Below are 16,381 nucleotides of genomic sequence, written 5' to 3' on the forward strand. Positions count from 1 at the left end.
CACCCCGTCCTGCAGGGCAGGCGAATGGTGCGGGTGGCTGCACTGTCTTTTGCCTGCCCTGCAGGGCAGGGTGTGCGCAGCAAGCTGGCCGCCCCGTCCTGCAGGGCAGGTGAATGGCGCGGGCAGCCTCGCAGCCCCGCGCTGCTTTTGCCTGCCCTGCAGGGCAGGGGGTGCATGGCAAGCCAGCCGCCCCGTCCTGCGGGGCAGGCGAAAGCAGCACGGGGGGCTGCAAGGCCGCCCGTGCCATTCGCTTGCAGGGAGGCAAATAGCGCGGGCGGCTTCCCAGCCCCGCGCACTGCCTCTGTTCCGCCCTGTGTGATGACGTCACCGAAGTGCCGTCATCACGCAGCGCGGGGAGCGCGTGCTGTGTGCGCGTGCGAGGTGGCCAGCAAGGGTTGCCCCGGGCGTGGGCAACCCTAGATCCAGCGCTGCAGCCCAGACACAGCTTTACACCACTTCAGTGAAAATTAGGCCTTTGATTCTGCAGCATAATTTCCAGACCAGATGCCTGGTCCTTCTCCCTGTGTCCAATGATATTTACAGTTAGACACTCCCCCCTCACAATTACTACATTGCAAACCAATAGCACTCTAGAGACTCACACAAAGTACAGGAAATAAATATTTTAAAATTATTTACAATATTATGCTACCTTTTTTGTGACTGCCCAGAAACAGAATGCAGTCTTTACCCTGCACCTAGGAAAGCATTTAAACCACTAGCTGGATGCTATGTTACACAGCAGTTACTATTCATATATATATTTATACACACATATACATATATGTATATATTCACATTGCATTTGAAGTAATTCACAAAAAAATTATTTTAAAAATCCTTGTTAGCAATACAGTGTAAAAAGACCCACTTAGCTAAAAGGTTGCACACAGGTCACAAACCCATTCAGAACTCCACTCATTTTCACTACCCCATGAGAAACAATTCTCAGAGAAATAGTTCAAAAGGAAAGAATTTTAAGAAGAGAATGGAAACGCAAACCAGAACCCCTGAGATCACCCTAGAATAGGTGGGGGGTTTTCTAACAGGAAATTTTAAAGCAAGTTTAGGAACATGCGCACAATCATATGCAAATGTGTTTTGCTGCAATTATTTGTGTTGGGAAGATTCTGCACAGAGGTACCGTCTGTATAGCAGAATTACCTTATGTGGTCAGAAAAGGTCTGACAAGGAGTTCCCCAGGAAACAGTGATAAGATAAACTACCTTTAAGGAGAGGAAACCAAGGACCTGATGCTGACAGCTTTTGTGTGTGTGCGCGTGTGCAAGAGAAAAAATGCCAGGCACAGCTAGAGATGGGGATGAAATGCTACAGTGGCACTGATTAATAATAATCTGTTGACTCACTTATCCACAGAACCCCTATTTGTATTTTTGTTTCTATTGAGAGAGTATAAGAAATTAAACAGAAGACAGAAAGCCAGGAATTCAGTTGACACAGATGTTTTAAGTAAGAGCCACAGTATCTTTCTGTTCATGCCAGGGGAACTTTTTTTCATGGATTTTGTTCCCTAGGTTATTCTTGAGGGTCTGTCAACTGCCCCCCTGCTACTCAGAAGCTGAATTCCAGGAAGCACGGCACGTTGCTGCAAGGGGAAGTGGGAGATTTTCGTTCTGTGAGTGCCACACTGCTCCCAGTGCTTAGAATCCAACCTAGTATTCCTATTTCCCTTTGGCAAATTTTTACTCCCTGCTGCTCTGCTGTACTTCCCAGTAGAGAGAGTCAGTGTGCTTTGGGCATTATCATCTTCTTTTATCGCCTATTTTAGGTGTTAAATTCAGGTACAGACAGTGATTTTCTCAGTGAAATGAGGAACAAGCCAGTGGCTACCTCCCTAGAATGGGGCACAGGTTTTCCTATCACAAGAGACTATTGACACAAGGAAATTACCCAGGTGAAAAAAATATCCTTTTAACAGCTTCTATTTTCTAGAGAGGATGAGCAGGAGATCCCAATTCATAATAATCACAAATGTTTATTAATGATAAATGCAGCAACTGTTTTGTGTGGCTGAAATACATCCCACAATAAGATTCCTGAAAAGGGAAATACTTTTTTAAAAAACAAAGTAAGAGTCAATAATGTGCCTGCACACTGAAAAAGTACTTTTTGGAGGAGAAGAGTTATAAATAGCATTTTTAAAGCAACATAGGCCACAAGACCGGTGGCAGTTTAGAGCTACCATCATTGCAGAAGCTGTACATGTGTAAATGTGCAGCACCAATCTTTGACTTTGTTCAATAGCTGAGACTCACCCTAACATAAGAGAAGACAGCCTTTAGCAGAAACTACTGAAAGCAGTAGTATGTCCAACCACGGATGAAGAAAAATAACCAGAGTCAGAGCAAGGGTGGGACTGTTACAAAAAACTGGAAGTACTAAAGATGGAGGATCTTTCTTTGGGAAGAATATTCTCTCAAGAGGCAGGAAGAGCACAGAGCCAGAGTTAGAGTGATTAAGATACGGAGGTCCTTTAAAGGATTATGAAACTGTGCAGATTATTAATGGCAGAACAATTTTTTAAAACCTGAAGATGAGCTTTAAGGTTCTATCCTCAAGGAAGAAACTGTCTTTCAGTGAACAATTTAATCAGTTATATTTCATTTGATGGAAGCAAAACTGCATAAGAGATTACCTTATTCAATGACCAAGAACACTTACCTTCACTTGGGAGTGCCTGAGGCAAATGGAAGCCAGAAAGTCCTCCATGCTGCACCTGACTACACCTGTAGGCCTACGAATGAAGGTCCAGGATGCTTAGGCAGTGGAATCCCCAAGCACATTGGGTAGAGCAGAAAATATAGCTGTACAGCCTGAACACTGTCTTGCCATCATACTGAACAGGAACATACAAAAATAATACTCAAACCCATCAGCATAATTAATTTAGTAGACAGTTACAGCAGGTCAGATTAATGGCCCACTAGTTCACTAATGAGTCTCCAACTGGTAATGCAGGTACCTCAAAAGGTTTATTACTTCACGAGGCACTAACAGCAACACTGCTGCTACCATTACTTAGATAAAATCGGTTTCTCCATTACTTGTTAATTGATCCCACTGAATATACTCAATGAGTGGCTGGATGGGATGGGATGAGGGGCACATTAAGTCCCCCAAAGAAGAGGCCCAATCCAAGAACAGAGCCAAGGAGTTCAAAGATATCACTGCTGAAAGGAATGAAATCCACATTCACAAAAGTAGAAGAGATGGATTGCAAGGAATCCACAGGAGAGGGAACAGCCTTAATTTAAAGAATTGGTTCACAACATCTCTTGCCCAGTATGTTAGTGACTGAATAGTACCACTTGCACAGAATCTGGTCTGATACATGTGGCACATTCCCAGAAATGTGTTTGCTTTAACTCAAAATGCTACTAAGTTATCTCCCCAGGATTTACTTTTTAAAAAAAACCCACCTCTAAACTGCTTTGGGCTATACACAGCTACTGCATTCAGTGGGGCTTAGTTCAAGGTATGTGCAGCCAGTATTGCAGCCTTGGTTACCCTTTCTCCTTCCACCCCCTCTCTGGGAAGCTACACTGGTCCAATGTCTATTTGGAGAAAGCTTGCCCCTGCAAAGCAAAACAGCTGGATACTTTGGTGTCCACCAGACTTAGGGGCTCTTCCTCAAGAATGCAGCAAGACAGCGGCTGGACCAGGACTGGAGGCCATCCCAAGATCCAAGGAAAGTTTTGCAAGGCCAACAGTTGCAATTCTAGCTTCTCAGACTCTGGCAGTCTTGCACACAGAAGAAGAGATTACAAATACTCAGTGGAAATGCAAAGCTCCAAAATATTACATGGTGCTTACAAAGAGATTGTTAGGTACAGACAACACAAGAAATGGGACAGCAGAGAAATGCAGAAAGATTTTATTAGCAGGTGACTGAGTGAGAATTGCTTCCCATAAGTAGCACAGGGTGCTCCACCACCCAGCCTTTTGTTAGGAAGCAGCCCTTGGTAGTGTAAGCAGAATTATACATCTCTGTGGATGGAGACATGTAACGGTCGAAAAAGGAGAAGAGAAATTCTGACATTTTTGTCCCTTTCTCTCGTTCTCAAATTTCATTAAATACTTCCTAATAGAACTGTTGGAATGTCTAGCACATCTGATATGTGCAGTGAAAACAACAGACAAATGCATATCAATCTTTACAAGGAATGCTAGGCCTGGCTTAAACACTCAACAATTAATTTTATGTAGCATGATTAAAATCAGAAGATAGAAGTTATGAAGTAAAACTATTTCATTAAAAAGAGTCCACCCTGATGTGTCCTAGAGCTTTACTGCACCCTCAGGCCACTGACCATAAGTGGGTGAGCAGGAGGGATTTGCCTTTCCAGAAGCCTAATCCCAATTTTTTTGATCAATGGGAAAATTACAGAGCTAGTTTTCTGCTTGCAGTAATGAGCTTTGGTATAGGATTGCCAATGCTAACATACCCTCCCCTCTTTAAAAAATCCAATTCCTTCATGCTTCTGCCTTCTTCATATTCCCTGAAGGGTTTTCCTTTTCCTTTATTCAATAAATCCCTCAACAACTGGAAAGACTGGTTCAAGCCAGTTAATATAATCATGTGTAAAGATGTGTTTGAGTACGCAGATCTCAGATGATATCCACGGAAAGCTATTCCGAAAGGTCAAGCAATTTGGAGGCCTTCAGAGGAAGCTCCTGGGTGCCACAAACAGCACATGAGAGGAAGCCTGCACACGTTTCCAAGCAAACAGCTTTGTCTTTGCTGTGGCTCAAAGAGAAACTACAGAAATAAGTAGAAGGCCAGACCCACAGCGGAAGCAACCACTATCACCCCCAACAGACGGGTGGCACAAAGCAAAGGGAACAGGAAGCTTCCCCTGAAAAAAAAATCCTCCTTCCCTCTTGCAGGATTCTTTACAAATGTTTTCACTGAGAAGGGGCCTGTTTGAATTTCTAATAGGCTTTCACAGAAATAGCTTGTATGAGCAATGATAACTTCTTGACCTTTACATAATTCACTGAATATACCTGGAAGATGAGCTTTACAAGTTGCACGGAACGTTGTAAGCATTTGAAGAGCTTGAATGTACAGCCTTTTAAGCCACGGCAAAGAAAGTTTGCTTCAAGCTGTAACCAAACCAACTTTGTGAAAGGCACCAGATACTTCCAGTTTATTCATAGCCAGTATCGCATTATTCTTCCTTTCAATTTTTAAAAACACCTTCGAACATCTGAAGAACAGAAAGCCTATGGAAAGACGGCTTGCAGAAACTGCATAGAAAATACATGGAAGCATGACCCGGCCCTTCATAAGAAGAGTTCACCAGTTTATGGGCAGCTTCCCACATTAGTTTTTACAGACACATCATCTTAAGATGCATGCAGAATTTACTTTGGGATGTCTATGGGTTCTGTGCATTTATATCAGTGCTGAGATACATATTCAGCCAATAATCTTTCAGGGTACTCCAAACATGCATCATGAGTGAAAATCGGAAAATCATCCTTGTGAACATTGCTTCTTATGAACAATATCAGAAAGACAGACAACGTTCCCTTAAAAGGAAAGGGCTTTCTAGCCAGACAAAAGAGTAATCTCCTTTTTTGGATAACGTTGGCCAGAGTTACCACTATAACTGAAGAATTTGACAGAGAGAATCTTTTTGTGACAGAAGACAAACTAGAATGAATGTAGCCAAATCCTAGACTGCCCACCCTTCTAAGTTACACAAGGTGTCTGACAGTTAAGACCTTAATAATAAATTATACCATTCTGACCTGCTAGAAAGGAAATGCTGTGGAGTTTGGCTTTAAAATGCCACTCTCAAATTAAACAAAGCCAAGATGCTACAATGTCAATGGGAGGGGGGGATTGCTCCTGTGTGAATCCCAGCTGACGGGCTGCCAAAATCTATAGGGTGTGCATGAAAGGCTGTTCTCTTTCCATTACAGTACAAGTGCTTGTGCATTACTTATAAACTGCCAGCCTTTAAATCACGCAGACTAAATTTATTTCCTAAAATGATAAATAAGGCACTGTACTTTGAACTGAAACTGCCAAGCTCCCAGTTAAAAGTCTAGGAACTTCCAAAAGCAGTAACTTCCCTTCTCAGCAGCGGAAAAGAATGGTGCCCCAATCTGCATGCAACACAACTCAGGGCTCCTAAAACTCAGGGACAGAGTGTTGACCTTTAGCTAGACATTTCCCTGACCCCTCCCCATGTTCATAAACGTATCTACTTAATGCATGAGGAAGGATTTCTGTTGACCTAACCCCTCCTTTGTAACACGAGGCTGCTACTTTGCATCCAGCCGCCTGCGCTTGCAGGGTGAAGAGTTTTTGTTTGCCCTCAGCTTCCTTTTGCTCTGAGTTTTGTTACTCTGCTGGAATAGTTTTGTTGACCTAGTCAGAGCTTTCCCACTGCTTGCCTTTTTAGAAGCTACTTTGAGAGATCGGCCAGAGGAGTCTTGCACCGCTTTCTGCTTTGAAGGCTTCACAAACCCTACTTGCTTGGAAGGAAGAGTATTTTTTTTACTGGTGTTTGCTTTTCCCTTCTGGGTGGGAAGCTTCTTTTTCCTGGGTTGTGGTTTCTTCACTTTCTCATTCCGAGACGTGTGCTTACTGCTTCTTTCCATGGTGGTCTGCTTCTGAGTAGCACGAGCTTCCATATGCTTCAATTTACTGGGCTTCTTAAGAGGGAGCTTGTCTTTGCTTGAAGTGTTCAACTGCCCCTGTGCCCTGATGCTCTCATTAACTGACTTCTTTTTGCTTGGCTGAGGGTCGCCCTTTGATGGGGTGTCCTCCTGCAGCTTGCCCTTCCCCCCTTTCCTTTCCTTTCCTCCTTTTTCAACCAAAATGGATTTAGCAGGTATTGGAGTTGCTTTGACCTGCTGGGCCAGTTTTGGGGACATTAACGGCTTAATGCACAGGCTCTTCCTACTTGGCTTGCTTTCGGCTGAGGGTTGCTTTGTTACAAAGTCATTTTTTTCCTGCTTGAGTACCTTGTTCTGGCCAGGAAGTTTGCATCTCAAGTTGGAGCATTTCCTCAGAATCCGTGAACTGTTCTGCACTGGTACGGTTGAACAGGGTTGGGTTTTGGCTTCAACACCATGTTCCAAAGTGACTTCAGATGGGGATGTCTGCCTTGGACTGGCCACTTGCTCTGGCTCAGTTTCCTCAGTGCCCTCTCGAAGCCTAGCCCACAGTCTTTGGGTCTTTATTGTGTTTTTTGCTGGAGTCATAGCAGCAAACTTCTTCAGGTGCTTCTTCAGACGTTCAGCTTGAAGCGAACTTGGGTAAATGCCAGAAGAAGAGCCCTTCTGCAGTGGAAGCTTGATGAGTGGGATGTCTCCTGGGAGTCGTGTGTTTAACTTCTTCACAATTACCAGAGATTTGGTTTCAGTTGTGTCCATGAACCACCTGCAGATGTTGGATACATTAAAGGCCTTCATGAAGAGCATTTGAACAGGGGACAGCTTCTGGACCTCAGTAGACCCTTTGAATTTCCGGGTCCTCTTCTTGCTTTTCCAGATCTCTTTTAACTTGTCAGATTTATTCTTGACTTTTGGAGCTGGTGGAGCCTCCTTCTCCAGCTGAATCCACCCTTTTTGTACCTTCATGTACTGGGAATTAAAGTTTGTGATGAGTTCTTGATTCTCTTCCTCAGCACACCATTCCACAAATCTGGGTTTGCTGTCAGACAACACCTCCATGCCGCTAAAACCAATGGGGTCTTCATTTCCAGCTTTTTGTTGTTCCAGGACATTAGAGTCTGTTTTTGTAATTTCTTTTTCTGGTGTGTTTTTTTGAACAGTAGCCACAGGAGGAAGGGCAGGGCTGTGTCTCAAGTTATAGAATTGGAGGGCTGGTTTCTTGTATTTCACACATTTCTCCAATGGTGCATTTTTGCTTCCATTTTTGTTACCAGGACAAGGCTGACAACTGATCCCATGGCCAGTGGGCAACATGTCTCTAACTTCCATAGCACCATCAGAGTTCTCTAAAGCTTCCAGATTCCTATTTGTCTGATCTTCACCCTCATCAAAAATTCCTACTGGGACATGAACACTTCTTTTGTCAGAACTCGCCTCTAAACAGATTTCAAGCATTGTCCCTGGCTTACTATTGTCATCTCTATTCTGACCTTTCTCCACTGCAGTCTCCACTGACAACAGGTTTTCACAGGTCTGTTCCTTTGTGATGTCATTTCCCTCCCCTGCCTCCTGCTTAGATTCTCCTTCACAGGTGTTCCCAATGTCAGTGAGTAGTGTTTCATGGAAGCAGTCACTTGGAAAGCTGACACATGCTGCCCCATCGAGATGCACTTCCCTCTTAAAACGTTTGCCACCAGGGCTTTTAGAAAGCTTGATCTGAAGCTGAGGAAGCTGCAGAGAGGTGGATGAGCTGGGCTGTTCAGGACTGTCCTCTGTGGGTGAGTGGGACTGCTGGCTCCGAAGGCAACGATCAGATACTACCTGAGGTTTTTTCTCCCTCTTTCGCTTTTTGTCTGTGACTACTTTGGAAGAAGCTGTCCCTTTGATGCTTGTTTCTGACAATCCAGGAACTGGTGGAGCTTTGCTATCAGCCTCCCTGCTCTCACCCATCTTTCTAGTATCACCTGATTCTTTTACAGTTCCCTCTCCCCAGCTTTCACCAGTATCTACAATAGGCAGCACAGTCTCACTTTTTCCTGCCTGACCTTCCTCCCAGTCGTGAGTCCCTTCCACACTGAGCTCAGTATTAATGCTTTCATTTGCACCATCACACTGCAAGCTGGCAGGGAGCTCTGCTGCATCAGAGCTGGAATGCAGCTGGGAAAGCTCCTGCTCCATCTTTTCAGGCATCATCTCCAGAGATTCTATAGCAGGGGGCTCTGAAGATTCCAAATCTACATGAGCAAGAGACTCAGGGATCAAACTGGCAGGAAGTTCCACTGGAGAAGCTGCCCTCGGGGTGGCAACAAGCTCCCCAGAACACACTATCTTTGTGTCCAAAGGCAGTTCTGCTGGGAGGACTACAGAAGCATCCAGGCTGTCAAGGGCAGGAGACTCTACTTGAGGTTCTACAAGGTCTATAGGGGGAAGCAGTGGAAGTTCCACATTGGCAGGGGATTCCACAGATGGTAGCAAGTCTATGGTAGCAGCAGACCCTTCAGGGGGAGTCAGCAAGTCCACTTTGGCTGTGAGCTCCTCAGTCAGTGGCAGATTCATGCTAACAGAAGGTTCTTGGTTTACAAGACTGGAAGGCTCTGGGATTTTCTCCAAGGTCAAAGCATTTTCTTTGTCATCAGCTGTTTCTGAGATGGACAGAGGCATAGAATCTATCATACTGACATAGTCTTCACGCGGACTGTTACTCTTACAGGAGTCTGCAGTGCTCTTAGTCTGCAGCACATCACCTGTATCAGTTTGCTCTTGCATCTCCTGTTCACTCACTCGAGGGGAAGAGACAACTGCAGACTGGAATGAAGAGGCAGACAAGCTGCTTTCCTCTACACTCAAATCAGGGCAGGCCAGTGGGGAGAGAGCAAATGCAGCTGTTTCAGACAAACTAGCTTCTCTCTGCTTCAAGGAACTTGCTTCAGGACGATTGTTCTCAGCTGAGCATGGCTCAGAAGGGTCCGCAGTTTTCTTTTCCGGGGAATCTATCTGAGGGAGTGTCAGAGGGGAAGACCTTCTGTTACCATCTTCACTCATAACTTGAGCTGCTGCCTGACTAGGGCTGGTTAGGGCCTCAGGCCTTAGTGCTGTAGTACTCCCACTCTCCTGCACACAGGAAGCCTTTGCCAAAGTGCGAACAGTTGGAAGCTCACAGCACTCTCCATTGTAGTAGTACCCACGTGTACTCTTCCTTGCCGTCTTTCTAGAAGACACCACCCTCTTGCTCTCAAAGTGGCACTCTGTAATTGGCTGGCTGATAAACACAACGTCACACTGGTTATCATAGTCATTTATTCTTAGTCCCGAAGATCGTTTGCTCTTACGTGTGCTTTTGGAGGAGACTGAGATGCTCTTGGCCCTTGAGTGTCCATTAGTGGTTTTGTGGTGCACCCCTGGCACAGGGCTAGCAGGCAGCCAATTATCCATGGCATTCTCCAAATGACTCTTGTCAACAGGATGCATATGGCCACTTCCCTTGCTCTTTCCTGCAGACTGGAGATGGTTGTCTACCTTCGGTCTAGCTTCTTGGTCATTTATTTCAACATCTGGGTGCAAAGAGGCTTTGGAACTGCACTGTAGAGCATTCTCTTTATCTGCTTTCCGAGGAGAGCTTGCTGAGAAGACTGGCTCTCTGGTCTCCTCAGGAAAAGGTTTGAAAGGGTTCTTCTGGGAGCCTAGACGAGTCTCCAGACTGTCCTCACTAGTGTTTACATTTGACGCTTTCACAGACATGTAACCTCCCATCAGAGCTCTACTTTGCACCTGGTCTTTGTCATCCTCACCTTTTCTGATCCCCATCTCCTGCTCATTGCCAGGGCTCTGCCCTTCCAGGCCTTTAGCAGAATAATGGGAATTGGAGGTGGTGAGGTACCCTTGAGTGGGACTATCCCTGGGACTCACAGAGTTTGTTCTAATGCTAGGAAGCTCAGGAAAGTCTCTTCTGACAACAGGGCTACAGTTTTCTCTCCTGTCTGAAGACTTGAGATCCACAGCTTGCTTCAAAGCATGGCACAGTATGCGCAGAGAGCCATGAGGCCCTGATTGCTCAGGCTCCAGGGATGGAAGGTGTTTCAGTTCAGAACAAGAAGTTCCAAGTTCCTGGTTCTCAGTACGATACTGGCTGCAGCCTGAACTACAAGAAGATGCATCCATGTGTGCAGGTCCAGGTAACTGCTGGCCTTCAGAGCCTGGCTGTACTTCAGTGCATATATCATTCAGGACACGGACAAAACGCTTCTGATGGTATGTGCACAATCTGACCATAAATTTTTCCAATGGAGATTTTGGCTGACCAGGAGAGTCTATTCCTTCTGTTGTGCCCTCACTAGAGAGAAGAAAGAGAGAGAAAACAGTCAGTACAATACAAGGATTATGAAACGACATAAATTCACATTGTGAACACACCTAGCTATTCCTCTTTTTTGCCCCTTTACATCAGCAGCTCAATCACAACCAGGCAGGTAGCTAAAGCAAAATTCCATCTTTCCAAGTTTATGCCTGTTATCACTCCCTGTCCCAACTCCGGTACACTGGCAGTGAGTAAAAATTTGTTGGGAAAGAGCCCTAATCATCTCTTCATATGAACCCCTTAGGGAATCTTTTGTGCCAGGGAAACCCAAGAAGAAGCTAAAGAGCACTAACAATATTCTTTATTTTCTTGGCCTTTCCACTAAATCCTCCAGTGGCAGACTATCATGGCTGCAAAAGAATCTGATGCCTTTGAGCTAATGAAGCATAACTTCTGTTCTGAACAGTAAAAAGATCATCATCATAATGAAACACACGGTAAGTAGATCTTTCCAAAAGTGGATGATAGAGCCCAAACACCTAATAGCATCAGGAGTTTACAGGAGATATACAAACTCTTTCCATGCTCCAAATCTCCAGATCAGAATTAGCCTAAACAATAGCTACAGATCTCATATTTAGTATTCTACAAGTTAACAGATTGTACAAGGTACAGGAGTCAGCCTTTGCCCTCCCCAAATTTACCACCACAATTCCAAATTTCAGACATGGGGATTAACAAGAGCTGATTGGAACAATAATTTGTTCATTTGCTATGGAAATAAGCAACAACCAACTTTAAGCAGAGCATGGGGATAGGGATGGTTTGGTCTGCTGGGGCTGGCAGCTTGATGGAACAGCAAAGGTCCCCAAAGCATTTTGAATAGGATGCTTCCGTTGCTTGCCAATCTGTAATAGGTGGCAAACCCTTCTCACTGTTTAATAGTTTCACATAGTCCTGGCTGCCATGTTCCTAGCCAGAGATGCTATGTTAGCCTACAGAGGGCAGCACTGGTATCTGTTGGCAGCCATTCAATAATGCTATCTATCTTTGGGAGGTGTATGAAAAGTTTATCATTCTCTCACACTCACACATTCACATAAATGTAGCTTTAAAGCTGTAGGTTTCATTTCTTTAAAAAAGTTCACAATGCAGGTTGAATTTGAAATAATGCACACTAAGGCTTCACAACAGCGCTAACTTACTACAATTGTATAGAAACAGGTTTCAGTACAAATATTATGAGTGCAATATAAAAATTAGTTTGGCAAGTCAGCCAAGACAGACCAGGCCATAAACTGTATTATGCCTTTGACCCTGTTGTGGCATAGGAAGTGCATTTAGGGAACAGCACTAAAATCTGGCTTCTGATTAAAGCAGAGGGGGGAATCTGCTCTGTTATCAAGATTACTTAGGCCAAGATATGACAAATAGCAGATTCAGTGATAAATCTGAGTCTGAAATATAGCATACTGGTTAAACTGGGGTTTCCATGAGTGAATGTTCCTCAAGACAAAAACAATTTCCTGCACATAGAAAACTATATGGCAGGGAGATAATAACTTTCCACGTTTGTGTTATAGTGCAGTATGTATTTTGTGCATGGAAAAATATTCCAGCTTTCTTGATATGCCATATAGCTTCAAATTTTTTAACCCTGCAAGAAGATTTCCAACCACCATATAATTTTTCCTCCTTGTTAATCTCTGAAGGCGTATTCTGTGCTCTTGCACACTCCTTAGTAGCTGGGATCGTGACCTTATTCTGAAGCCTTTCTACTTTGGCTGCATTTCTATTTTCATCAGCACCTCAAACAACCTAAACTCTTTCAAAACATGGATGTATAAAAGTCTCATGCAAACAGGAAGGTAAATTGAGACTCGAAGTTAAAATTGGCATTTTGTTTATTCCAACAACTCTTTGAGCCAGCGCACACTGGAGGAGACCTGAAAACCAGAGTGACCTCTTTTTAAGACTAATCACATTTCCTCAGAAATCTGACTTCAATAGAACTTACCCAGAACCAGTATACTTAGGAGCTTTAGACAGCAAGTACAAATGGTTAAATTAAAAGGATAAAAGAGGATTAGGAAAGAGGTTCTTTTCATACTTGTTTCCATTTTCCTATGTCAATTCTTATTCTATTCAGATTATTGCTTCATTCTTATCACTGGCAAATAAGCATATGTGAAAGAAAAGAGTCTCGCAAAAAATCTAGTATGTAAAATTAGGGTTGTTAATTGCAGGGGGTCATACGATCAATTGCCCCCGTGTATGAGTTGTGATTTGGAACAGCAATCTCACATCTCCACCCCTCCCCTCCTTTTTGGGTTGTGGGGAAGGATGAATGAAATTCTGGGATATTAGAAGGGAGATCGTAGAGTTTGTTTTATGCTGCTGAATCTGAGTATGAATTTGTGATTTTATTGCTTTTATTGGAATTTATTTGTATTTATTGTATGTTGTAATCCACCCTGAGCCCATTCGCGGGGAGGGCGGACTATAAATTTAATAAATAATAATAATAATAATGAAGAATAATAGTAACAGGCCTGGATAAAATTCTCTGTCCCTTTAATAGAAGCTTAGCATGCCATCATTCTCTAGTAAAGAGACACACTATTTTTATCCAGGCCTGTTGGAAACCCTACTAAATAGCCCTAACTGGGTGTTAACACCAAAAGTAGTCACATTTATACAGCCTGAGAACAGAAGATGGAACATACAGTCCTCAGAAGCATTTTTACCTAAAAGTCACATTTGTTTTAGTGAAACTTATTTTCAAGCAAGGTGATCCTGAGTCCCAAAAGACCATTTTAAAGATTAATTTTGCTTGCTGTGATTTAATAGTAAATATTTAAAGGAACAAAGGATATGCTCAAGGCAAATGAAAAGCATTTATCTGAATCCAGTACAGATACCGTAATCAAAAGATTTCTTGGCAGGAACAAGGACTGTCCCAGCACAATCTAGAGAATCCATCTAGCTTTTAATAGTCCAGCCTCAAAGAAAGATGCAGCTGTAGCTTCTTCCACTCATCCCTTCATCTCACAGCCTAATATGCAGAACAAAACAAGTCTTGATTGCTCCAGCAAATCAGTGCATGGGCAGGAGAACTGAACCTGGGTCCTCCTTTATAACTTCAGGACAGCTAAAGCGACAGAAGGATTTTCTAGTTTGCAACACTGGAGCCCTTGATACATGCCATATTATGGCTCCAGAGTCTAGAAATGTGGCACCTAGATTCTCATTGATCTCGCTCTCACACTGCAAAATAACTTCCATTGTTTACGCTCAGAGAAATACCCAAGAGGGTGACCACTGCAGATACCATTCTGTACAACTGTAATTCTTTGCAGGATTCACTTTGAACTGCTTTACAGCTTCAAGTTTATATATAGTTAACATTTCTTATGGGGAATGGGTAAGAGACCTTGTAAGTTTCTGAAATTCTGGTACAGTCTAAAAGTATCACATCTATGATAAAAGGTGATTTGGTTTTGTTATCAATTTCTGCTTCATTTCTTTGTTGATCTTACAATTCTTAGCCCCTACACAGCCTCCCCCCCCATACATTGCAGAGTTCTATGCCACTGTTATTATATATGTAATTTCAAGGGTTTTCAGGTCACACATAGCAGATTTCACCTCACACCTTCTGACTTTGTACACCTTACAGCAACTGTCACAGCATTCTCAGGTCAGCCATCATTGCTACTTATTCCAGTTTGTCATCGAGTACAAGAGAGAAAAATCAAGGGGCAGCTACTATCATTTGTACAAACACAACTGTTGCTATGCAACAGTCACAGTACCACAATTAATGCTTTTCAGAATTTGCTGTGCTGTGGAGCTATTTGCATAGCTGGATGCTGGAACTTATCTATTTGCACAGAGCTGTCACTGGATGGTATTCTCAATTAGCATGTGTGCACAAATCTCTATACATACATATCTAGTCTGGGGTCTGATTTTTTTTGTTCTGAGGAAATTCTGAACACTGATAGTGAGTTTTAGGGTAGGAATTAAAGTTTAGATGCAGCAGGATAGAATAGTTCTGACGGGTTTGGGAGAGATACCTGCAGAGAGATAATTTTTGAAGACAGGTAAAGACTTGGTGGTTATTTATAGAACCACCAAGAACTTCCTGCTTTGCACACAAAACATAATAGAAACCTCTCCCATTCTCTCCCCTTTTACAGAACAACACCAAGATACATGCATTTTCCCCAGCTAGAGAGAGGAGAAACAGCTGTTGTGTCTCAATAAATAAATAAATGGATCAGATTACCATCTTCTAGTTCATCCCCCTCCCCCTCCCAGTTCGTCACTATTCAACACATGTAACCTTCCCTTCTCCATTTAGCCCCCTTGGAAAATCAGTCTGACAGATTATAAGTTTACAGGTATGTTTTGTACCTCAGAGGCACAAGAAGCAGCAGCAGAACAAAAGTTCAAGGCTAAGTGTTTCTGTTCCTTTCAGATCACTCTAAGCACCACGATTATAGCTCTGCAAAAAAAACAAGACATAGCTATAAACTTATAAAACCCAACCCTGTTTTTTCCTTTAAGAGGGAGACAGCTCTCCTCCTCCCTCTTGCGCTTTCCGGCCAGCGTTTCACAAGATAGATTTTCAGAAGTATCAGCCCCAACACCCAGCTGCAACAGAGCTGCATCTTGCCCCTCAAATTCCAAATGCAAGGCCATTCTCTCTAAAATATTACGAGAGCAACTGGTCAGAATTTGCCACAGGACAGACATTGTTCTGAGTCTGGGCTGCACAGGCCTGAAAGCAATAACGATTTCCTTTGTCCAACACCCTCCCCGCCTAGTAGCAATGATACAGAACTTCCCTTAGCGAAGCCCTAAATCATGAGTATCCAATTCAGTCCTCCCTCCACAAAAAAAATTCCAAACCCACAGAGCAGCCTAGACAGGCTGGGTACAAGAAAAAGCACTTCAGCTAAAATTAAAAGTATTTTCACAAAACAGCAAGAGTGCCTTTTATTCCTAACTAAATCATTTATTGGCTTATTGCAAGACAAAGTGAAAGAAAGCCATTTTAACTGAGTAACCAATGCAGGTTTTTTCTTCCAATTTATGGATCCGGGAAATGCAATGACAAACAAACAAAAACAATTTGTGTCAATTTTGAAAATGGCCCAAGTGTTTTACACAGGCCGTTTAAGATACCAGAATTTTAAAGCACTGTCTGTACATCTAATACATGACCCACTCTTTCCCCGTGGTCACCAAAATGCATTGCTATATTTTGTGTTGAGAACATACAGGAAAGTATGGGGGGAAAAGGGGGTTTAAGTATCAAGTAGCCTGTAGAAATAAAGGCTCTTTGTGTATCATTCTAAAAGAAACCACAGCCAAGCGCTTAATGCAAAGAGAGTCAATCCTACAATTCTCTTGATTCCTGTTTTC

The 16,381-nt window shown here is 43.2% G+C and overlaps 1 protein-coding gene across 3 annotated transcripts in view; it reads right to left on the reverse strand.

Annotated features, from left to right (window-relative positions):
* Nucleotides 1–243: 243 nt before the first annotated feature.
* The window catches only part of LCOR (ligand dependent nuclear receptor corepressor), a 93,220-nt gene continuing 77,082 nt past the window's right edge, over nt 244–16,381 (reverse strand). For all 3 annotated transcript variants that reach the window (XM_054982358.1, XM_054982359.1, XM_054982357.1), the window contains one exon: nt 244–10,984. In XM_054982358.1, coding sequence (XP_054838333.1) covers nt 6,298–10,984 — 4,687 coding nt within the window. In that variant the 3' untranslated portion in view covers nt 244–6,297. The remainder of the gene's footprint in view (nt 10,985–16,381) is intronic.

This window comes from Eublepharis macularius, chromosome 6 (assembly GCF_028583425.1).
Source record: "Eublepharis macularius isolate TG4126 chromosome 6, MPM_Emac_v1.0, whole genome shotgun sequence".
Classification (NCBI taxonomy): Eukaryota; Metazoa; Chordata; class Lepidosauria; order Squamata; family Eublepharidae; genus Eublepharis; species Eublepharis macularius.